Source organism: Anopheles funestus, chromosome 2RL, assembly GCF_943734845.2.
Source record: "Anopheles funestus chromosome 2RL, idAnoFuneDA-416_04, whole genome shotgun sequence".
NCBI lineage: Eukaryota > Metazoa > Arthropoda > Insecta > Diptera > Culicidae > Anopheles > Anopheles funestus.
In genome coordinates this window covers 37253487-37279604 of record NC_064598.1, presented here as the reverse complement: position 1 = coordinate 37279604, position 26118 = coordinate 37253487, and the positions used below count along the sequence as shown (strand labels likewise).

At 42.9% G+C, this 26118-nt stretch overlaps 1 protein-coding gene across 4 annotated transcripts in view; it reads left to right on the top strand.

The window, feature by feature from the left end:
* Positions 1 to 26118, top strand: part of LOC125761059 (dipeptidase 1) — a 129367-nt gene that overhangs the window by 94079 nt on the left and 9170 nt on the right. For 3 of the 4 annotated variants that reach the window (XM_049421850.1, XM_049421851.1, XM_049421849.1), the window contains 3 exons: positions 1278 to 1359; positions 23856 to 24653; positions 24857 to 25013. In XM_049421850.1, coding sequence (XP_049277807.1) covers positions 24499 to 24653; positions 24857 to 25013 — 312 coding nt within the window. In that variant the 5' untranslated portion in view covers positions 1278 to 1359; positions 23856 to 24498. Of the gene's footprint in view, positions 1 to 1277; positions 1360 to 8376; positions 8844 to 23855; positions 24654 to 24856; positions 25014 to 26118 lie in introns of those variants that run through there. The other variant, XM_049421852.1, reaches the window with a different exon arrangement.

Sequence of the window (26118 nt, the reverse complement as noted above, 5' to 3'; positions counted from 1 at the left end):
ATAGGGAAGCGAACACATCGGAATGTGAATTTCCGGTGATAAACACTCGCCACTGGGCACTCGGTCGGTACCCCCGTTACGAACATCCGTATGATGCCGAGGAAACAGATAAATGTTTTCTGTATCTATTTTTCTCCGACCGACCCACACAACAACAAAAAAGTGACCGATTGATGAAAATCCCACTGACTGTGTCGTTCGCATTACCCGACTTTGAATGCGCACATTCGTCTATCCGTATTTCTCGAGCAACGGTCCACCTTGAGGCTACGGAAAAAGGTGGCCAACGTCCTGGGCCACCCTGCTGCGATACATTCACACGGTGATAGTACTGCTACGAATGTATCGGTAGCAAATTATCTGAGGATTATGCGTCACCCCTTTGGGAAGGTTGCACCCGACCGACAGTCCGTGTTGCTTCCCCCCGTGTCCGTGTAGACATCTTCAATCCCTCCCTCGTTTGCTCGGTAGATTTGGTCTCGAAAAACAGCAAGTATCCGCCCAGGTCCGGTCTTTTCACACGCAAATAGCTTTCGAAGCAATCGTATACACACCAGCATCGAGTTGGCTAATGGAATCGGGATGAACCATTCCATTTTCGGACCCTTTCCTTCGTCACGGTGATTTTCTCAGAATCTGTGCAAATCCGATCGAAGGATGCGTTCACAGCACAACAACACGAGTGGCCGGGGTTTTGGCTTTGAGCTTCTTTGAGTCCACTTGCACATGGCTAACATCGGATTGATATTTCTTCGAATCTGAATCACCCATTTTGGGTTTCACAACATTTCCCCTGACCTTTCAGTGCTTTTGAAGCAAATAAAATGCAAAGCTATAAGAGAAAGGGATTAATGGGACTGATGGAGATGTGGATCTTTCTTGTCAAGTGAAAGGTGCAAACATGATGGACGTTCAAAACACTTTCAAGTTTCAGGGATGAGTTTTCCAATAGCAATAAACTTTTGAGTAGCTAAGATTGTAGCTCATCGAAGAATCATTTGTGGTACGGAAAAGAGAGCTATTTGCCTAACTTTAGGCGATTCAGTGGTCGACTTGTTAATTTTGGTAGCTTGGTGTAAATTTTGATGTTATTCATTAAATGACGCTTTCTCTCTTGAATAACTTTTTTTTTATTTCTAAAACGCCTAAATGTATGCAATGCAATATGCAAAATGTTCCTTATGTTTTCCTTTGAATTTTGTTCATTGCTTTATGTATCGTGCAAACGCTTGAAAATAACATATATTTTGTACCAACGTTTATTTCTTTCCTTTCAGGTTTCAGCTACAAAAGCGATACCAACACTCAACAAGGCAACAGCAGTAACAACAAAAATAAATAAAAAAAAACCAAACAAAAGTAAGTTTTTATGATTCCATTTTCCACTTACACATTCACATCACCTGCAGCGAAACTATTTCGCTAAGGTGAAAACCGGAACGCCATTAAAACGGACAAACAAGTCATGTCCTGCACTTTTCTCCACCGGTCATCCTAATGATGTATTCAAAGCCGACGCAGCACCGCAGCACTGTAATGAGACATTCCGCCCTGGCGTTGATAAGAAAAAGCCATTAAGGTGGTTTAAAAAGAAATTCGGTTTCATTAAAAGTGACACCGACAGAAATGAGCACGGCAAGACTGCGTCACCAGACGGTACAGCTTCCACCTCTCCCTCCCTGGAACAGGGTAGCAGGTGTACTGTGCAGAACGGTAAAATAAAAAGCACACCCCCGTTTTACTTGCTTCCATCCTTCGGTAAAGACGCCATGTGCACCAATCAGGTACAGAAGCGTACAAAAACTATGGCCACCCGAGTGCTACAAAAATATGAAAACCACCGTTTTTTCCTTTCTCTTTTACGTTCTGTTACGATACGCTGAAAGGCGATCGTAAAATAAAAAGCCCAACTGTGAGAACTAGCAGAATTGGTTGAAATGCTTTCGCGTGCTTTCTAAAGCAGGAAGCTGCTGTCACGCGGTTGTGCGAGCACGGTTTTGCCAAAAAGATGCGGTACACTGTTTTATTGCAGCACGTCAAACCCCGAACTGAGATGATTATAACGTTGACCCAAACCGCCATCCAGGACCGTTCATCACTTGAAGTTGTCTTACGCGCAAAGGACAGTGGACTTAAGAAAAAGAAGCTGAGCTACTCCACTTATTTTGAATGGGCAAAATTATAAATGGAGTAATTTTTTTTCTCCTTTCTTCATTCAAGAAGTAATCTTCCACAGCGGTTTGTGGCATTCTTGAACTGTTAAATCTTGAAAAAGCTATAGAAATGAATTCTAATAAGACAAATATAAGAGAAAAAAACCGTGAGGCATACACTATAAAACAGTTAAATCGTTTGAAGAAAACACATTCACGATACCAACATAGCTCAATTAAATAACCAAGTCTGTATTTAAATTCAGTCCAACAAAAAAGCTCCACTTGAAAAACACTTTAAGAGGCACAACTCCCCTTCCTTCACCTCCCTAACCATCCCACACCGACCTTGCGGGTGGGGTAGTTATCGACATCGACCCTACACCGCCGATACATCATCCTAAGGCACACCGTCTGGCGTACGGTGCGATACTCGGTCACGGTCGATTGAACTTTGTCCAACTTTTGCACTAAGCCACGGGTGATTGACTTGGCTGGAAAATGTTTTCGCCGTTATTTACATTATGGCTGTATGATTCGGTCCCTTCTCCTTCTCCTCCTCCTTTCGCGTTAACAATTTCCACTGCTAAACGATCGCAAACACACGAAAACCGTTTCAGGTGAGGAAGTACAGGGCACAGGGGGAAAAACTTTTCGCCTCGAGAAATAAAGCAAAAGCCCTTGACCCCGCACGCTTCTCCCTTCCCCTGCGTTACCCCGATAGCAGTGCCATCGCTGGTTTGGCTTTCAATTTCAAATCTTCAAACTACTTTTCGCTTTTCATTGTGCTCCAAGCGAACGGAGGCATTGCACACCTTCTGCCATGGCAAAGGTACAGCACGAACATCGTGCCTGTGTCGTGTGGAAAACCTTTCGTGCGAAAAACTAATCCTCTGCTACACGGAGAGAGAGAGAGAGAGAGAGCAAAAGAAAGAGGCGCGATGTAAGGCTGAAAGCAACATGCACGATTTCCACCGTGATAAAATGTGTGAAAATAATCACGAACCTTCCTACCAGGCCCGGTCGTCGATCCCGGGAATCATTTGGCGCTTCTCACGTGCCGACAGCGTTTAATTAAACCCCGTGGGTAAATATTTTCACTAACTGCCGTTCATGGAGGGGTAAGTCTGGTTGGTTTCTTTTCTGTTGTCTGCTGGTTTTGCCACTCGTTGCGAAGTACCATTCTTGCCGGGGACGGAGTTTTTTTTATTAGCAGATACTGCACGCAACCATCTTCAAACACGCGCGCACACACACTAGCAAACACGGATGATCACACATTCACATAATCGCGAACCACATTCCTTTCCCACCCCCCCGGGTGTGTCAGATTTATGCTGATAGCAGGGAGGGCTCGTTTTTCTTGTAAACGAAAGATAATCAACAAAAGCCTGAGCGGTTTTCGGAACGTAAGTGAATCTACATTCTTGTGGCCTTCACGTAGTATCGGGTATCGGGCGGATGTTTAACGAACCAAACGTTTCCGGTCCTTTGCCGTCGTATTTCTCCACCCGCCTTCTTCCCTTAGCCACACTGAGAACGGCTTTCGACTGTTAACATCTTGTTAAAATGCTCTCTGTCTCACCACCACCACACCAGAGCACTGTTTTAGCCCGGTAAGTGTTACGCTAGAGGGAATTGCATGCTTTTAGGGCAAGCACCCAAGTGTCTTGGTCTAACAGCACCATTCGGGTACCGACGGTACGGTTACTGAGCTTGTACTGTTTGCTGCCATGTTCCTTCGAGGCCTCATGTGCCACTTAATTTACACACCTGATGGTGTAGTTTCTTTCGAGGAGTTATTAGGCTTTCACCGGGTAAGCGACTCGTACGGAATGGTTTGGAAATAAAACATGCAAAGGAAAGTAGAGTAAACGTTCACCAGGCAATGTTGAGCGAAGCAAATGAAGGACAAATGCTTTTTGTTTGAACTGTACTAATAAAAAAAAAACAAGCAATATACATAAAGTAGTTTGCTGTAAGAAACAAATTTATTCTAATTTGCCTGAAAGTATGCAATTAGAATTTTATAACATCATCAATACAGAACTTTTAGCTGTTAACAATCAATTGAAACGGGGGGTATCTAATCGTTAACGTTTAAATTATTGTCAACTAAAACTGGGTAATCTAAACTGCATTTAAATTAAATTATAAGTACCAAAAGCGTAATATCAAACCATTGTATTGCCCTTTTATATTTCTACGGTATGCAAGCGAAATCGAGCACAGAGTAAAAGATGATAATACACAAAATTATTTCATCACACTTAAACACGATTTATGATAATGGAACTCATCCCAAGCATATTAATTAATGCTCTCCTGCCAAACTGTGCCAATCCACCAACGAAAATGCTCACCAACTAACAAATCCCGCACACGTACGCGGTGGCAAGAATAACACAAATTTAGCTTTCCTTGCCGATCGTACAATCTTCCATTATTTCCCCCAAACAACTATCACATTTCGTAGGGGAGCGTAGGCGTACACGCAGTACGCAGCAGAGATTTTCAGCTATTTTTCGACGTCACACTTTTTAATTGACAGTGTCACCCATGCCCCGAAACCCTGGAAACAGACATTACCCGTTTGACAGCGAAACGATTCATGGTGCTTCGTGACACGCATTCGGGAAAATTTCGTGACTCGTGGTGAAACATTCGCTGACAGCATCAAGCTGGCAAAACCGGGTTGCCGGTAGTTGGTTGGCTGTTGATTTCTGTCGGAACGGGCGAAACTACCCTTCCCCTTGCGTCGAACATATAATCAACGCCTCGTGCCTTATGATTCGCTTTCATTCTTTTTTGTTACCAGCGTCGGGAGGCGGTCTGGTGCTGGTGCGAGCACAAACTCGATTTGCAATCAAATAATTTATATGCAAATGATACGAGTACATCACCGGTTGCGGAGGCGTGATTCAACATACGTGCGGAAGCGATCGGTTCACTTGTTCGCGTAGACACTTTTCGTACTTTGACAACAGTTTCACACACCGGTCGGTGCTTTCACCGTTGTCCCTATTGCCCTTTTTTTCGGAAACTTTCGCACTCGCAGCAACAACGCACCACTTCAGCGATAGATCTTGGTTTCGCCCGGTCCGATACGGGGTCAGTGTTTTAACCTTTCAATTTGGCACCAAAAAGGATTCAAACAGGGGGAAATTTTTGAAAAGCACGTGCCCGCTTTCTGCTCACGTGGCAAATGGAAATCAAAAGCACTTCACGCGGCTTCAAGAACCGTCACGAACGTTTAATTTTAAAATGCTTACCTTTTTTTGATGCTGTGTATGTAATTGATTTATATTTGATGTGTTTTTTGCTGATAATCAGAAATGATCTATTGTTCATTTCAGTGCTTTTCACGTATTTAAATACAGTAAAAAACTTTACAGAAATTTCCCATAATTTTCTCAGCCGTATCAAGCGTAATTTGTCTCATCATGGCTTGTAACAAATTATGTTTTTTAACCTAAAATATAAAGCAATTGGTTTACGCTCTGATTAATACTGATTTATTCTAGCGAAGCAAAAACGAAACATCTCCTGTGCCACTCACTAAATCTTTTGGCAAACGAGTTCAAAAGTTACATTCAATTCCACTTTATAGCACTGCGCCCATCGTTTTTTTTTGTGACTGCGGCGTTCTCCCGGTCAGCACTGTTCCAGCACTACCTTATGCTTAAGCTTCAACCCTACTCCTTCTGTGCTACCGGGCCCCATGCAAAACCATTGTACCGGGGGTGGCCGGACGTAAATCTCCGACAGTGACACGTACGATCAGGTGTACGAATCTGCACCGTTTCCATTACTCACTCACTAACGAGGTTTACTCGACACGATACAACAACTACTCCATTCCATTCATTCGTCTATCTGTCAAAGGCGCACCGGCACACATTCATTGCGATGGCCATTTGCTGCTGCCATCATTCGCTTTCATACCGGCGCATTGCCACCATTTCGTGTCATCCATTGGTGTAGAGATTTGTGTAGTTCGCCTAACAAACAATCGCTTCAAACGATGGGTAGAAAATGAAAGGGGCACACAAACAAAACAAAAAGGCACAGAAATATGTATGTGCTGGAGAAAACAAAAACACCAAATACTCCTCAGCAGTAATATCCATTCCTCAAACGAACAGAAGCAGAAGCGCATAAAGCCGTCTAGCGGCAAAACGTGCCAACGTGTGTTGTTCACATGTGCGAACGAGGTAAATAATAATAATCCCTGCAGTGTGTAACGGTGGCAAGATGAGCCGGGTTTTTTTTCGTTATTTGTTGCTGTTATTACATCTTGCCATACCACGTTGCGATGTACGCAAAAAGGAGGGGGGTTTTCATTGGAACTGCTTTGGTTGCACATGTAGTTTGTTCCTATCATAGAAGTTGCTTTAGCAGCATTACAATCATGTGTAGTTATTAAATGATTCATTCACTACACAAAGCACAGTAACGTGTTTGAGGTATATTTTTTTTTTTTTGGAAATTGGAAATATGTTACTGTATGGAATGTGAAGTCAGCAAACAAAATTTACCCTTTTTGCGTGCCTCAAAGTTATGTACGGATTATACATAAAACAAAGCATAATTTATTTGCTGCAAACTTTATACCAGCATGTAACACTGCATGACGCGAACACACACACATACAAAAATCGGAACGCAAAATGTGGTCGATAGAAACACCTTTCGGAATCGATTTTACATACGCCCGTTGCTTTATTCGAAAATCATTAACTTTCCCTTTAACGACCATTACCATGCGGCACCGGGCGCCTCCATTCATGGGGTGTAAACGCTTACTACTGGCCGGACTGCTTCTGCTGCGATCACGTCCGAATATTTACGCTCACTGAAATTGTAATAATCGTGCAATAAATCACACCGTTAATGAACTGCCTCATACCGGGGGCGCACTTGGGGCGTTGACCCAGCCACCCGGGTGCTTTAATTTCTTATAATTTAAAGTCATAAATTACGGGCCTAATTTTTCCTACCATTTTCCAACACCGCATACGCCCGGTTGGCGTAATAATCACAAATGGTAAAGGTGGCACGGAAGAAACGATTGGCACAGTGTTTAATGGATTTTCTTGCATTCCAGCAACAAAACAGGATCAAAGCCAGATAGAGAGAGAGAGAGAGAGAAAGAGAGAGAGAGAGCGAAAAAAACTACGAACTTTTCAGCCAAGAAAATCTTAAACTCCGTAAGCAATCGTTTGACCTACCCCCGACTAAAGCGGTCGCTCATGTTCACAAGGATTAATTTATTCCATCGGCGTACCAAAAGGGAACGTGCGGCCATGTACACACGCAACAGCACACAATATTTACTGCTCGCTCGTCAATGTGGAGTCGTTGCGTTTCAGGTCGGAACCGGACCAAATCAAACCGGTCCGGATAAAGGGAAAAAATAAAACCCCGAACGAAACGATAGAAACAAATCAAGAGAAAGCGATCTTTGTTGCTTTACCAAAATCGACAGTTCCCTTCGAAACACGATGGGTAACGGTACCGCGAAATGGTGAAATGAATTCGAAGCACTTGTAGCCATAATGCGAATTGGTGGACGTGATTCGGTTTGACATTCGAACCATTCAACCATTTCGATAAGCTTGGTTCATTGAGTTTTTTTTCTTCCATTTTTTTTTGGCACACTACTTCATCTAGGCTAGCATCGGTGTCACGATGGGATAGGAAGTATTTGCTTTCTTCCCTAGAGTGCCCGCCGGGAAGCTGATCCAATCTGGATCAGTTTCACTTGATCGAAAACGGCCTTCGCTTTTCGCGACAGCAAAAAACCGGCAACATGATTTATACCTAATCAAGCGATACGGAATAGTAGGCATCTAACCGAAAAATGGTTATATTGAACGTTCCTTTCAAAACGTCAACAGAATGTCAATCATTACGAATATTTTATTTTTTTACATTGTTGTATTGAGTTAGATTCGTCGGTTTTTCGTCGGGAAAGTGTTCCCTAAAGATGCACAGCAGTATGAAATATGTTGTATTTCATAATGTTATTACGCTTTATAATTCAATAATTTTAAAAAATATTCTCAAAATTTAAATAGATTTTACCCATTATTATTTCTGAAAATAAAAGTGAACTTGAGAATAGAAATATGTCAAAAGTTTAGTAGTGGAAAACGTTCTTTCTTCTTTAAAATGAGCACTTTAATACATTTGTCAGAACAAAAGCTTCACAATTCTTACTACTTATCAAACTATCACTTAGAAAAAATAATTATAATTGAAATCGTTCCATTGGCGAGTCCAAAGCGTTTCAAATTCACTTTAAAATAATAGTGTTCCAACCGGTACCTTCGGTACAAGCATAATTCAATCATTCATAATTGTAATAAAAGACCATCACGGTAAAAGAAAATCACTGTTTTTCCATACCTTGCTAGAACAAACCATTCAAATCGCTTCCAGCACTTTGGCTAAGAAATATAATTTAAACTTTCCCATTGCTTTCAACAGTTTTCCGTTTCCTTTTCGGAAGCGTTGCATTATCGTTTGGCTCCATCGCCCAACCCAACCAATCAGTCGTTTCACCGTTTACTCATTTATCGGACAGAAATGAAACAACAATTGAAATTGTTCTGGCGTGCGGGAACCACGTTACACTTCCACCATTTTACACCTGGCACACGACGCCTTACCGCGCCCCACGAAAAGGTAAGAAAGTGGCGAAAACTCTCAGACGATACAGTGAAGCAGTGGAGAAAAACGAACAAGAAAGAAACCATTTTCTTTACCTTGCGGAGAGTCTTTTCTTTTTTTTCGGGTTCCTGTCGGAAAATGCTCTCAACACCATCTACCGGTTGCCAGTTGCGACAGCGCTTTTCCAAATGGAGACAAATTTTGTGCAACTTCAAACCGGAAATAGCCGGAACCAGAGCGAAACACTAACGTAACTTGGACTTGATTCACGAAAAGTGCCAAGAAGCTGCTTCAAGCACCGCTCTTGGATGATTCGATTCCCAGACTACCTTTTGTCGTTGTGCATCCACCTGTGCGACACTATTGCACCTCCTCCATCGGACCACCGTCTGCAACAGCTACCGTTCCACTGCTGGAAAAAGGGATTTTCCGTCTGAAACAGCAAACCACTCAGACCGTACCTCCTTGAACGCCGTTCGTACCAATTGCGAGATGGTTCTGACGTTTGCTCTATTTTCCATCGTTGCTTCAGCGTTTGCCGGCTGCATTGATTAAATCTCACGATCCAATTACCTTACGCGGCCAATGCACTGTATTGTGCAAGTTTGCTTCCGTCCCATGCCGTGGCAGTGTTGCCACCAGCAGCGTTGCATCCGGTGTTGAGTTGCATTACGGGTGCAGTAGAATGCAGCTGCAAGAGTTTGCACTTCTAATTGAATCACTGTGGAAACTATGAAGTGCTCCTGTTTTTGCCCCACCGACTAGCACAAACTGGGTATGCAACTTCAAGTATTGTAAGGGTGTTGCTATTTTCTGCAAATTTTGAAGTCCCCCTTGAAGTAGTGTTGCTTTCCGGAGTTGTTGCCATTACTGATTTGGCCATATTTGATGTAACATTGAAAACTTTTTTCCTATGATTAATATCTGAAAAAATTAATAAACTGATATTCAGGAAATATAAAACATAATTTAAATAAGATCAAATAAACCCTAGACACATTTGTTAAAAAATAAAACACCCTTACGAAATTGAACGAAGAGAAATTATGACCGAGAAATCGTGTTGAATTATGACTATAAATCTTGCAACTATATCGATGCAGGCGCCCAGTTCTAACATGGACGCGCCCAATGCTAACATGGAGGCGCCCAGTGCTTTACTAATGCCAATAAAATACATTAAATGCTAACCAAAACTTCTTGAGTAGTAACCGCAAAAAGCAGGATATAGAGAAAATTTAAATCTGAAGCTTTATAAGTTTGAATTTTATAGTTAAGAAATTGTAACAAATTCTTCACCTCATAATGCATAATGCATAACGCATAATTTTTAAGAATTATTATATGCAATATCATGCTATTTACTGCCAATTTTGAAGTCCCCCTTGAAGTAGTGTTGAACTTCGGTGGTGTTGCCATTACCTGATTCGGTCATATTACATGCAACATTGAAAACTTTTTCCTATGATTAAAATCTAATAAAAAATAATACACTACTAAACAGAAATATATAAAACATAATAAAAGTTAAATCAAATGAATCCTCCAAATATTTCTCATTAAATAAAACACTTTTACGAAATTGAGCCGAGAAAAATTATGACACAGAAATCATGTTGAATTATGACTCTAATTCATGTATCTATATTGTAGATGGAGGCGCCCAGTGCTTTACCAGAAGTGACACTGATATTCACACGTTAGGAGCTGTATCAAATCCTATTTGAATCATTCACCTCTTTCAAGGGATTATCTTTCAAGTTATTTATCTGGTTACGTAATTACAATAAAATACATTAAATGCTAATGAAACTTCTTGAGTAGTAACAGTAAAAAGCTGAATATAGAGAACATTGAACTCGGATGCCTTATAAGTTTGAATTATATATTTAAGAAATTTTAACAAAATCATCACCTCAAAATCATGCATTACTCTCAGTGATATATTACAAATCGCTATCAAATAAAATTATGTCAATTTTTAAGAATTATTAAAAACAATATCATGTTGAACCTTCTTATTGTTTTCTTACCATTGCCAACACCCGTAAGAATTATCTTCTGGAATAATTATTCCATTTTCTAAAACATACCCACTTTTTCCGGTGAAACTTTTGGCTCCAGCCAAATCATAGCAATGTTGTTGCTTCACAATCGCAACAACATTTTGTCCCACGTCATTGTTCCTTTTCGGTCGCTTTTCACGCCACTTAGCAGCGCGAAACAATGCCCAACAGCAATTAATGCCCTGCGCATTAAACGCCAACGATGCATGATTAATGTTTTAATTACAACGCCGACGCCATCGACAGCACCGAGACAAGAACCCGTACAACCCGTTCCACCCCGGCTGTTCTAATTGTTGGCAGCAAAGGAAATGAAGATTAAGATGAAAATCTGCCGCAACGTCGTTCGGTGTGACGCGTACTTTCGCTCCGCGGTACAACCAAACCGGTTGAGTTGAGGAAAGAAAAGGAGTTTTTATGACAACCCCCTTACCATTCGCTGGTACCCAACCGACCCATCGAATACCTTTCGCTGGTTGAAACGATTTCGGGTGGAGGTTTTTCCGGCTCTCCCGCCACAATATCCTCCACCATAGGCATCTCTTTTGTGTAAAAAATCATCTAAATCATGACTGTCACACCATCGTCACCATCGTAGCCGTCGAGCGATGTGGCCTCCCGAGCCGCCAGTCGTAATCGTTTACGATTAGGATGTTAATCTGATATTTAAATACAGTTTTATATTCACCTCCCCGGTCTCTGTTTGCACCGACGGATGTGCGTTCTACCCAGTGGAAAGCCCCCTCATCCCAACCAAACCAAACAACCAAACACGGAAGGACGGTTTGCCATTTTTCGGGCACGGTTCATTAAGCCTATTGTTGATCAATAAAAATGCTTTAACTTTTCGGATGAGTAAGCATCTTGTTTACTTCATGAATTGGGAAATTGGGCCAACGTTAAGCTATCGTTCCGAATCGGTAAAACGCTTTTAAAGCTCATGATAAATTGATTCCACTGATAAAGATTAACGCTAAACAAGGACATCATAAAACGAGACAACTTACATTTATTATTTCACAATTATTTGCACATCTTCATAAGCGCTATCGGACCTTCCTATCTGGCACATCTTGCGACGCTTTATCTCATCTCGTCTGGAGCACAACTTATACCACCAAAAAGGCTCATTACTCTTGCAGTTTCCGTAACAGAGACAAAAGCGCAATACCCACATTTGGAGCAATAAATTTTGCCACACTTTCTTCCACATCTGAAAACTAATTGTCCGGATGATTAATGAAATTTTGTCACGATTCACCATTGTGTTTGAAACCCACCTCCTTTTTACAAGCATCCGCAGCAAGCGAGTACGAGTTACATTCTTTCGGAATGCAGCAAGAACAACCGCTAAACAATCAACCCGCACCGTTCCCAGTTCGACTTACATGCTCACCTTCAGGCCAATTCCTCACAAAAAGCAAGCGAGAAGTAGTGAGCCAAACGAAAGTTTTCTTTGTTTGTGATTAGATTTTCTCGTCGCCCGTTAGCATCGCTCATCGCCCATCGCCATCCCACGGCCTCGTTCATCTCGTACGCTTGTAATCGAGCGATAGCTCATGCTACAGGCCAATGAAAATGAGCCAAAGCTCCACGAAACGATCTTCCCCAGGCCCGAGCCGCGATGCTAGTGAAAGGTTCACAAAACTTTTACAAGCATTATTTAAGACAAAACCACCTTAGGGTAAGTTTTGCCACCGAAACTATGCGCCTTCAACCCACTAGGGCACGCAGAACACGTGCCGGGAAGGAACGGGGCGGTCCTTGGTGGGAGAATGGCCGTAGGCAGTTGAGAGGTAGTTTGATTTGCTCCTGCTCACCAAACAAATCCCAGCACCATTCAGATGGGCGGGTTGGTACGTACAGGCGGACTGTCGCACTTTTTACGCTTCTCATCCATTTCGACGGAACGGTGTGCCGCGGTGAGAAAAGCTAACAACTGCGAAAGAGTAAACAACACCCACCTCCCATTGCCGTACACCCACTCGCGTGTACGCTGCCGCGGTTTCTTAACGTTTTATGCCGCCTCGCATCATTTAGCGTGCAAGCAAGCGTAACACCGTAAGCATAAGCGCTTACGCTAGTGCGCACAATTCGGGTGGGTTTTCCCACAGAAAAAAAACCTCCACCCAGCAATCTGTGTGCGTATGTGTTTCGTGGTCCGTAGACAATATTCACCGGTAAGATCACTTCAATCGGTTTCGGTTCAGCGCGGATCACTGTAGCGATAAAGCTACGGCAAACTGGCTCCGCTTGCAAGACGTCGAATGTCGAAAGATTGGGTTTCCGTTTTCAAAGCTGATGCGCTACCACCTATCGAACATTTCAAAAAGGGAGAAGGCGCTTACTTCAAACGTGCGTGGAGTTGTGAAATTTTCTTTCACAATGTCACTCAATTGGATTGCCCCCATTCTGTTGGGGTGCTATCAATCATGGAAACATTTTCTGCTGGCTGAAAAGCGGTTGCAAAACCACGAGATATGTGAAAGAGAGGATCTGTATCCATTATATGTAAGTGTCAGTTATTTTTTCAGCAGAAAATCGTTTGTGTCAAAAAGTTACTGTGAACATTCGTACGATACAAGTCAAATTACTTTTGAGTATTAGCTCAATTATTTTTTACACTTTGAACATTTTCTTCAACCGCTTCAACAGCATTATTTAGCATCCGGTGGTTTCATATTCATTAATTTATATTTCCTTTCTTTGTCAGGTATCGCACATAAATGTTGATTTTAGCTGTTGATAATGCAGGAATTTGTGGAAGAGGATGATTTTGTTGGTAAGAGCTACAGCAAAAATACAGGAATTTGAAGGAAAAATGAAACAAATGAAAATTTTACAGTTATATCTTTTCTCCGTACGAGATGCTACTTGTGTCATGTTAATAAAAAAGTTGAAAAATACACACATATTATATTCCTCTGAACAAGCTTATTGATTTTAGTTCAATTAATTAAACATCATACTTTACCACTTAAACAATGTTAAATAATCGCATATTTACTTCCTGCTTTAGTACGTACATCCATTCGCTCATCCTATTGCAACCGATTGCGATTCGATCGAAACCGCAATCCATTTCCCTTAAGACAAAATCAATATGGTATCGAAATTTCGCTAACGAATTGCATAAAAAATGCGCTCATTTCTCTTCGTTTCGTGGAAAAAAAAACCCTTTTTCACAATGGCAAGGTGGTACTATAACCATCATTTCTCAGACAAACGGGAAAATTGAGAGGGAAAACAACAACAAACACCTCGCGAACAACAAGCACAAAAAAGGGAAACCAAAACACACACACACACAAAAATACATCGGCTACAAAAACAAACAAATAAATTTCCGCTCTCGCGACAACGATAACAAATGGTAATTTATCACGAATTGTTTTCCAATGGTCCTATTTATACAGAGGATTTCATTTTTATGGTTATGGTTGTTGCAGCCCGCCTGCAACTTGTCGGTTGTGCCCGCATTTGTGTGTGTGTGTCTTTTCTCTTCAAAACCGAAAGGCACGAAGCGAAAGTATCAGCATGGAGTGAGCAATAGCAAACAAAAAAAAATCGCAACGAGGACACTTTGTGTTCCGTTTCCTGTTCCGCTTGCAATCATCCGTCGTGTGATTGTTGTTACCATTTTTTTTCTTCATTCTTTTTGAACCTTCGGAAACTATGTGCCGGTGGTTTGATGCGGCAACAAAAAAAACCATCCTCAACTTCGCTCAAGATAAGGTAGATGGCACGTGAAAAGAGAAACATTATTTGACCGGTTGTATGCCCGTTCTGAATGCAGAAAAACATTGTGGGGGAAAAACGCCAGAATGTATGCATTTCGCTATCCCAAACCAAGCAGTCAATTCATTCTTTTAGCGCCCCCACTTTTCCCAACATTCCGTCACAGCTTGCGAGCAGATCGGTAAGGCCGTATATATCCCTTCGGAAGACATATTTTGCTTTTCATCCTTTCTTCATCCGTCCGGCACAATTCCAATGTTGGAACACAAAAAAAAAACGGGTATGCATCTGCAGTTTGCACACACACTCATGCACGGTTTGAAATGGAGCGATAAAAAAGCATAAGGTTCTGGTCCGGTAGCAGAAAGGAAAGCGTGGAGCGTGTTTAATGTTTTCACAGTTGTGACCAAAACACTGTGCCAAAATCGTCCCTTTTTTTCCACTCCATTTCATGCATGGTCGAATTGAAACTCGTCGTAAGGAGTAAAATTCCACCACGGATTTCAATCGATTTGCGAAGAGTGAACCGTGAATGAAGACAAACACTCATACGCGTGCGAATAGAATATGCTTTTGCACCGTTTTATGGCCAATTTGGTGACGGTTTTAAAACGGTGTACCGTGCTCGGTACCCTTAACATGATGCGAATGTCTACAATGTGCATGCGTCTCTAGCGATGCATATTAGCGCTCCTGTGTGCATGTGCACTCTACAACTTCTAAATGTAATTACCCTTCAGCTTAGCTTAAGTCTACTCGACTTCAATGAGCGAAATGGTTCAGCACCGAGCACCGAGGGTTGGGTTAAACTTTCTACTCACTTTTCACAACTCTTAACTTTCGCCCCGTGAGCAAAACGTGGGTTTGATCTTTCATGCGTGCCTTTGCTGCAGTCACACATTTCCCGGGCAACTGTCCCGGGTTTGATGAATAGCCCGTAGGTAGGAAGGTCATGAGTTATCCCGATTAAATTACGTACAACTTGCAAAGCGGTGCACCGAAGCGCACAAAGCCGAACTCCCTGTGTGCGCGGGCAAATTATTATCCTTCCATCGTGTTGTAATGAAGATTGCGAGAGGAAGAAAGAAAAACACGACCACCAACACCACCACCTGGTGCAGTAAAATTAACCCGGCCATTAAAAACTAATTGTCAAATCTCCACTACCAACGCGGTTATTGGTACTAAAAGCTGACAGGCAAACGTAAAATGTAGCCGACTGCGAGCGCAAAGTATTAATAGCTCTACCATTAACTGTCCCTGGCAACACTGAACTGAATCATGGCACTGACTAATCGGTCACGTCGGATTACCTTTTTTTTGTTACTTCTTCAGTCGCATCTTTCTCGTCATGCTTCATCGAGATGTTTGTGGGCGTGTGTGCTTTTCAGTCACGTCACTTTCAGCAAAGTACTGCAAGTGAGCGATACGATGAAACAAGCAAAAAAAAAACAAAACTAAATGAAAAGTACATCAATGTACTGGAACAGGGATGGTCAAAACCCCCTTCATGCAAAGACTAACTATTGCTAGAAACTTTACAAAACGTTTCACCGCACTGTCTCGCCCGGTGCGGATATAAAACTAATTATCAACTGAAGCGCTATTGCAACTTTTATGTTAACTCCGACACGGATAACAACACTAAGGACTCTTTACCATCCAGCACCAAAAACCCACACGGTGGCAACGGTGATATTTACCCTCGCGTTTTATACTTGGTCTGTAAAGCTTTTTGCTTCATTTGCGACCATTACAAGATTGCCTGGTTATGCCTTGTCTTAAATAAACCGTGGTGTGGTTCACCACTCCGTTACGAAACGGTGAGGGGGTAGAAAAAGAGTAAAGCTCCGTAAAAGGAATAGACACACACATACACGAAAACACACTCCCACAGCCCTTTTTTTTCGACAGGCTGCAGGATTTCGGTTTGGGGGTTGAAAATGTTTCTAATGAAAATGACACCACTATCACGGGTGCGGTCTCGTATTTTTTCCCACAGATTTTTTTTCCTTTTTTGCACAGACACGACGAACAAAAGTTCACTAGTGACAATTTAGTGCCAGTGTTGCCTGCAGTTGATGCATCTTTTTTTTTTTTTTGGTGTTAGACTCTGTTCCTAACACTTCTGCTCCCATCGCTGATCATGGTGAGCACTTTTACCGTTGCACTTTCCGTTTGACACTCGAGTGAAAACTTTTTCCTGTAGGATTTTTTCAAACCTGTCAACTGAACAAGCAACGACCGTCGAGACTATATAGTCTGAACGTGTGGGGTGGTTTTTCTCGCATGTTGTGGGATTAAGTGTGACTCGCAGATCACACAGCGAAAGACAGAAGAACTCTGACACGTAAAAGGTTATCAGCACGCAAAAGTGAGATGTACGTTTGCGATGAGGAATGAAACACGTCCTCCGCACTTTTTAGCAAAAGGAAACAGAAGAAACCCAAACCTTTTGCGCTGAGCTTTTCGAGTATCTCGTCGGCAAGTGGGTGCGGGGGCGTAAGTTTCACGTGCTTCGTGCGCGGGGGGGGGGGAGGAACTTTGATACTCAACGCTGCTTGTCGCGCACATACACTCTTGACGATTATATGCCGTTGATAAAGCCATATGCATGGGCGATTTTTGCTTGGTTGGTGGAAATTGGGTGCGGTTTGTTTAAGCACTTTACAAAAGTTTCATTCCCACTCCCACCCCCCTAAAAACCGGTGCGGGGAAAACAAATTTTGTACGATAAAGAACAGTGCGCGGAGAAATAAAATTAACATTGTTACGATAGTTTAAGACGTCACAGCAATTGTCGGACAAAAGATCGGCAAACTGCGATATGGTAACGAACATGTTACGTTTGTGGGTGTGTCTGTGTGTCTGTGTGGGGGAAAAAATTATTTTCATGCTTGTCAGGTTGCGGGTACGTGACAGGAATGGTTCAAAACAACACGAACATGTTGACAGCGCTCTTCCCAGGTTTTGCATTCGAATTCACCCTCGTAACACAGAAAAATCCGTTGTGTGAGTGATGCTTTTATCAGCCATATTCAATTAGATGCAATTCGTGCAAAAATGTTCCCAAAAAACAAAAATCCCAATGAACGGTAACACCGTTTGGCTTTTAGCAGCAAAACTTTTCCATTATGAATGATTGTTTAAATGACGAATTGGTGCTCTAAATGCAGCAAATTGAAATGCAAGGCAGGGGCGACCTTTCTACCCACTTCAATCAAAAGCATCATAGGCTCTCAACACACAATCAGCTTAATCTTGCATTCTCAAGCAGCACTTTAGTTTCCCTTTCCATGGGTGTGGTCTTTCTCCGGTTCGTACCATTGCCTCACAAAAGGCACCCAGGAATGGTGCAGCAAAAAAAAACGGATCACTTCCGATAATTTATCAAAAATGTTGGATATAGTTTTGAAAGCTTTTTTGATTGATGTGGCGTAGACTTCCGACCGGCCACAAAATAGGGGTTTTGTTATTTCACCCCCTAAAAAGGAACCTACAAATACACCCAAAAGACGGGTTTTCTGATAGAAACCTAGCATTCCGTGATTTTCGCTTCGGTATCGATTTTATCTATCAGAGTATTGCTGGTGATTTCTTTTTTTTTGCGTGTTCCCCAATGGACTTCATCTTTTAGCTTTATGGGCTGTTGTGGTTGCGGTTTTGATGGAGGAGAGAAGACTTAAAGTTTCACTGTCCAATCACGGCAATTGTGGGTTTACCGTGGCCACACGAAAACTTTATCCCTTTCGCTCAGGTGGTGGCGCTTTGACCAGGCGTCTCCATTAATCATGCTTTGCGGTTAGGTTAATCTTCCCTCAAGCATCTATTTTTTGTTATCTTCCTCTGATCTTTGCCTAACTTCTCAGTGAGGTTTAAACGATAATCGAGAAGCGGATTGTATTGTTTGATGTTTCACTGCAAACTGAAGAGCAGCTGATTGAAGTGATTCTCGGACATTTGAGTTCTTCTACGTCCGGAGTGCACAATCCAACGAACCTGGTTGATGATTGTTTATTTAAATTAAATACAATAACCGTACCATGAATTGACAATCCATTTCTTTGCAAAAGAGACAAAAAAAAATCTTCAAAGACAACTTCAGCTACTTCCCCAAACCTCGACTTCACTCATAAACAAACGCTACGCTTCCATCAGCTACCGGATGCTTTGAAAACGGTTTTAGCCGTACTCGGGGCCCAAACCAAAAACCGGCACCATACAATCGGAAAGGTACATGAAATCTTGTCGTACATAAATAAAAAATGAAACCTCCCACCCCAGGAACGGAAGCGCTCAGCATTATCTCCTGATCTCTCTGTCTGTGGGTGTGTGTGTTTTGAGAATGCCATCGGCTATTTGTTCTTCATGTGCACCATTCTTCAAAACTCATGTTCCGTTACGTACGTGCCAGCTTTATAACGCTTTCTTTTCGCTCTGTGCAACCGGCCACACCCACCCACCAAACGCATTGTCGCTCCGGCAAAAATGGAGAAATTTAACGTACCATGAAGATCAAAAACGTTGCATAAATCAGCAGCAAACGTTTGCGCTTCACATAGCATAGATGAATTCCTATCATACAAACGATGGCATACAACAGCAAGTACCGAACACGTTATTTATGCTCGAAGAAGACTGTGAAAAGAATTACTATTGTAAAGCTGAAACCCCCTTACCCGAAAGCCAACTCCCAGGGTGCTACGGTAGGGTGGAGGTTGAAGAAAAATACTTTGCAATCCTTTGCAGTCCATTCAACGGGAAAACAGGAATCGACATTCGGGCTTGGGGTAAGTGGTTTCGGTCGATGGACCTACACGAGGAAGCGTTATAGAATTGCCGATTCTTCACTCGAGAAACACCACAAAGTATACATACACATACACACACACACACTCAACCATGGTCGCCATACTGCACACCGGTACCATTTTGTCTCGAATGCTGCTGTACAATTGCTCCAGCAACACGTAAAGATTTACGAATCGCTCTCTGTGTGTGCATGTGAAATGCCAAGCCATATGCCCGCCGGGTGACCATTTTCGTCCCAGCTCTACACCAACCACACCGACTTCTTGCCGGCTACATGCCGGATAGGTACTGTAGCAAAAGGCGGCAATAAATACATGGAGAGGAACGTGGTCAAATACAGGAGCGTATGGAACTGGCTCGGATTCCACTGTATGGCGCCATCCGTGCGAAGGTGGTTGAACATTTTTCCAGCCCATTCATCATAGGAACTTGATTCACTTTTTCTTATCACCCTGGCAATCCGTTTTTTGCAAATAAAATATCACTGAAGCCGTAGCTTGGTAGTCTTCGGAACTGGAGTTGACTTGTCTGTTTGTGGGGATTATTCTATAAGAGCATTGGATTTTTGAGAGATTTTTTTTCCACAAAATATTTGTACTGTAATGTTAATTTAAACTCTTTCTGAATATGATTTTCTTTGGACATAAATTAATTAAACGAAAAATAAATTAAATGTAAACCTAAATTACTCTATCAAGTATCCTTCTAGAAGAGTGATTCGACCTGTCAAATTTCGTCTCTATTTTTGTAGTAGCATAAATAATGCTTTAAAAACTCGTTTAAATCACCTTCGCTATTAAGCTTTTTCTGTTCATTAAATATTATATGGTCGAAAGCATTTATTATAAAATAATAAAGAATAAAATAAACTAATTAAAATTTTCCCGAACCATTAAAAAAAAATAATCAAAAATTACTTCAAGCTAAAAGAACATCTTAATCATAAAAAAGGTTCCACAAAAATGCTTTATAAGCACAATGTTGTCCATTCGATGAAGATAGTTTCCACTGAAGTTAACTATATTTGTCATAAAACCATAAGCGTTGCAATCGCTTGCATTTAACGAACCGTATCAAAGCACTCACCACAAACTGATGACGCTGGGATAGTTCATAAAGCTACACTAATGGTGTCACAAAAGCAGATTTTTTGGAAGTTCCCCCTTCTCCGCTCCAGGTTTCATCCACGTTGAGACACTTTTCTCAAGCAGCATCAGAGCAAATATCTGCCAAGAAAATGATTGCACTATTTCATACCATACCATGTGCCAAGCGAATCGTAACGGAATGCATTTAGAATGACCAAACTACCGTCCCCATTCACACACACATACAAACATTGAACCGTAGCAACGGGGAAAAAAACTCACAGAACGCCCGAACTTTTCCCGTACAGCCTCCCAACAGAATGTAGTAACGATCAGCAGCCCCAAAAAAAAACGAACACGAAGATTCCCAGCCGTCCGACCTGTGCCTTTGTCTCGTGATCTTCGTAACCTTACCAGCCCGTGGAAATGCACTTTGCACGATCGGCAAGGGCAAAATCGTGTGCAAGAACACCGTTACCCAGACCCAGAATGGAAATGTTACAAATGGAATTTTGATAGAGATGGGTGATAAAAATATCAATTTTACCATATGACACATAAATATGCACATCCTTTTCTAAGGGGCATATTTTTTGGGGGCAGGTTGAGTAGAGCAGAGCGATTGAGATTATTTTTTTTCTTTCTCTCTTTATGTTCCCTCATCACTTGCGTCTGGGTGCGAGCTCAGCTTTACGAGCCGCCTGAGAACGAGTCTGTGATAAAGTTGGCCCACGTGGTGTACTGTGCACTCACCATCGGTTGTGGTAGTTTTTGGGAAATCTGGTCTTTGTGTCTGCTTTTGCGTTTCGGCCGCCATCCCATCCCTTTCCTTCGTGCGCGGGCACTTCATTCGATTGCAACGATCATCGTCACAACATGAAGTTCGATGAAACGAACATCCTTCCGATGCACCGAACAAACGAACATCCTCCACAAACTCGTTCCCTTTTCCCTTTCCGAAGTGGTGGCAAAAGCTCTGGAATGGAAATATAAAAGACGGTAAAATCCACACACCCGGTCATAACATCCGACCTTCCTCCGTTCCTCTAGACAGCGGGTGCGCACTCGAACAACTTTGTCGGTGGTGCGTGATAGGAATTGCATGTCGAAGTTCGTTTTTTTTTACTCCATTTTTACGGCTGCACGAAAACCGGTCCCTTCACGGTAACCATTCGGGTTGGTAGACTGCCAGTAGTTTCGTTTTATGGCTACCGTGCCCTAAGAAGAGAAGATGAAGAAGAAGAAAAAGAAGGTTAGTTCGGGGTGGAAATTGGTAAAGACACTAAAGCTGATAGCTATTCCCATTTTGATTATGCCACCGTTGGTGCTTGCATTGCAGCAAAACAGGCGCTGAAACATTCTAACACATTTTATTCCACCTACGAAACGGGTGAGAAGTTTGTATGTTTTTTTTTCGCCCTTTATTTTCACCCAGGATGGTAGATTATGGGAAAGTTTGCTGCATGTGTTTCCTGCACTTTAGGTGAATGTGTGCTGTAAAGTTTATCGCATCGGAGTTAAAGGCGACACTTGAATAATATTATCTCTATTGATTCAGCTGACAAGTGATTATTCTTTTCGTTGCTATAATTTTAACCTAACCATACCATAAAATATTAGTTCATAGTTCACTTCTTTGTTTTACTGATACTTAAATCGAATTATTTGCCCAAAATCTCGAAACCCAATGGATTTTTGTTCTTATTTTCAATCATCAAACCATCCACAGCTGAATGAAGCTGAAATGAAACCAACGTCCTGTTGAAAGCTTCCCACGAGTACAATCATATCAACACATTCTACTGCCCACAGTCATGGAAAGGCCATTGTTCGCATCTCAAACACCCACCCGAAGGATCGTATATTATCGCAAATAATCATTCCTGTGCAAGAATTGATTCGTACAGTTCATATCCAGTGGTGCTGAGATTTCTTGACCCAACCGAGCATCCTTCCAATCTCCATTCAGTCGGGTTTGGCTAATGATGGCATATTGCTACTGCTACCGCTTCATGCCAATTTAGCTTTCCGGGTCAAGCTCGTAGCATCGCTTTTGCCAAAGCTCCGGCAGCGGATGGGGATTATTTGCTTGTTGGCCAGCAGGGTAACACAGCAACGTAGCAACATTCTTTTTCGCATGCCGCATGCTATCTCTGCTGCAGCTGATGCGTATCCTCGTCATTCGATTACTCAAACATCATGCTCAATGCTTGAGATAGTCCGATAGTCCCGCGCCCCACCCAAAAACCCGGAAGAGGATAATTTCCGATCAATAACGTACAGCTCGTCGTCGGCTTGGGCTCGTACACGGATCAGTTACCGTCACCAGCTGTGGGCAACGGCTGTATATTATTGATTCCGTGCTAAGCAGTAACCGAGTTTCCTGAGATTCCCAAGACGGTTAGCTACCGGTATCGATATGCATCATGTGCAGCCGGGTTCTGTCTTTCCTTTGCAGCAGCAGCAGCAAGCAATGAGATGCAACCGTTAGCCGTGATAAGGAATATTCGCTCCCAAAAGCCGCACGGTACACATTGTGGTGATGGGTTTGGTGCGGTTGACCTAATGCAGATACGGTTGAACCACAAACGAACTCGCCTCTGATACCCATTTGATCCATCCGGGCGAGTTGACTTCTTGTAGCTGTGGTAGCGGGCCCACAAACGGACCGAGAGACTGACAGTTGCAAGGTGAAAGCGTTGAAATCTAATCAAAAGGACGCATTCTTCACAAAACCTCTCGGCACTTCCACTCCGGCTGATATACGGCTGCCCGGCCGTCCGGCTAGAAAATTCTCAAATCAAACCGTTAAACGAGCATTACTTATTTATGGCGCCTAACGACTATCATGTAAATGCGGCCATTTCCAACAATTGCCACAAAGCTGTGCGGCAGCTAACAAAACGTTGCGTAGGATTAGTGTATGATAATCGTTTCACCATCCTGGTCACGTCACCACTGTCTTGCCGTTGTCCTTTTAGCCACCCTTGTGCGGAGCGATGTGCGGGAAGAGGGTCTCATAATTACGACTACCGAACGATGTTGATTAAACGTTGAAGCAACGCTTCGTTAGGGGCAACGGTTTCGGTAATGAAGTTCAAACATGGTGCTGCTTCCTCAACGCTTCAACACGAATTCGTAGCACGGTTTCAAGGCAATGTTGGAAAGCTGCCGAGAACGTCGTCGCTCAGCAAGAATAGATTTTAATCCGATTCGTTCCATTTTAAGCGAAGGCTGCAAACTGATTCTACCTTTCCTTGTCGTTGATTTTTCTCCCTTCATCTGATTTCTTTTTCTCTTACTTCTTCTCATTTCTCCTACAGCACAACGTTCGATTCTAATCAGTTTCTGTCGGTTGGTGGGTACACTTTGAACTGGATCCATCGTATTTTCCCCAGTCCGGGATCAGTCGACTGCACTCGTACTGCAGCGAATTGGACAAACACCGAGCAAAGCTTGATGCCATCATTATCAACCACGTTGACGGTACCACAGATCGTACGAATCGATAACGACATCACCATACCCGACGTTATCAAGCGCAGAACTTACCTTGCCGGCTACCATACACGGAGGGCCCGAAAGCTGACTATTCCAACCGCCGGGATCATCTTATCACGCTCCGGTCAACACCATTGCCACTGCCGCCAACATCCTTATCCTTATCCTCTACATCATCTTTCGATTCGTCCAATCGTTTCGTGCTGAGCTAGTGCCACCTGCAACCAACTTCCGGAGACGGCACACCACACCGGAACGCTCGCGACCAAGGACGGTTTGTCCATTGGACAACCGATCCCGCGCGGAGTGTGAGTACCCGTTCACCGACGGCAGGGACAGTCCGACCGAGGACATCCTATACACCGACCTCAAACCGACCGGTGAACGAATCAGGAAACGACCCAAACACGACGACTGCAACGGCGACGTGGAGGACGTCGGCGACGTTGCGTTTAGTGCGGCGCCATGCGTCGCCGGAAGCCGATCGAAGGCTTCATTCTATGTGGAATTTTCTTCTGGACAATAATCGCCCATCTCATCTCGACATGTTTGGCCATACAGCTCGAAGAGCGGATGGAGATCGTGCGCAAAGTGCTGAAGGAAGTGCCTTTAATCGATGGGTAAGTAGAAAACTTTCTAGTAGAAAACCGGCTGCGGATCAAGTTTCGCCCCAAAAATGGAACAGATATCCACCTAGATATGTCATTAAAGTTTTTGCTGGGGGTTGAGTTAAAGTTTCATTACGTTTCACTTTGAACTAACGGTACGGGACCGGTCGTTTGATAAATGTATGCCTTCTCTTCCTTCGCTGCCGACAAATCAGTCACAACGATCTACCATGGAATATACGAAAGTTTCTCAAGAATCAACTACGAGAGTTCCGATTTGGCGAGGACCTGCGCGACATCACACCCTGGTCGACGAGTGCCTGGAGCCATACGGATCTACGGCGCTTGAAGGAAGGCATGGTTTCAGCACAGGTAAGTGTATACTCTCGCTTCGTTCCTTTTACGATCCCGCTATCACGTATCCCGCCATCGCATGGAGCAGGACGTACTCATAAAATGAAAAACGCTTTGGGTGGAGTAGTCGTTTTTTTGGTTTAAACCGTCCCATCTAATGATGGGCGTGTCTGTGTGCCTTTCTTCGGTTGCGCTATCATACCAGCCGCAGGAGCTAATCACTGCACCAAAGCTCAATCCGGCACAAAATGAGACGCCGGCGCCGGTGATTACTTTCAACTAGTTATCATTAAATTGAACAACATGAACACGGAAAGAAAGCAACATCTTCAGTGAACGTAAGTGAACAACAAAAAAAACACAGCTAAATTCACCTTCAACCAGTCTCCGTGTTAAAGTGGTTCCATTTCCTGTGCCAGAATAATAACGACAGAAGAAAAAAAACCCAAGCTGTCTATCCTTACTATCATCCACACCGTTGACACCGTTGTTTTACGTGATTTTCTACCATGTGAAAACTCGACGATGCTGGCAAGAAGAAATGTCAGATAATGGCACTCGACTCGCAAAACTTTAACGTGTTGTCCTTTGTCGCTATCTCACGCTTGGCTATATAGGCTTCCATTCGCTTCGGTAAGGTCGGCCCCAAGGTTCGACGTGGTGTTTTTTTGGCAAACAACCGGAATCCCCGTAGCTGTCAGCCACCGCATCACCATGGTCATCATCACCTATCAGTGTCTTCTTGGGCACCGGATACTCGATTTCCACAACACGACACAAACCGAGCTTCTGAGTGCGTCGAAAGCTTCCAGCAATAACAGTCTTATTATTTTTTTTGCTTTGCTTGCCCAAGACAGGAAACTAATTTTCCTCACTCACGTTTTCACAAAAAACCACCCACCCAGCCCGGGTTTTGACGTCCACCCGTACCGTGTGCGTGTAATGGAAATGGCAAACGGAAACAACACGCGCCACCAGTAAACGGTCGCAGGATCTTCTGCGTACCAGCATAATGTCTCCATCCATTCGGAACCGGTCAACCTAAAACACCAAAACCACCCACGGGAGTGGTATCATCCCTATCTTGCTGGTTCCCAGACTACGGGACGTGATAAAAACTCAC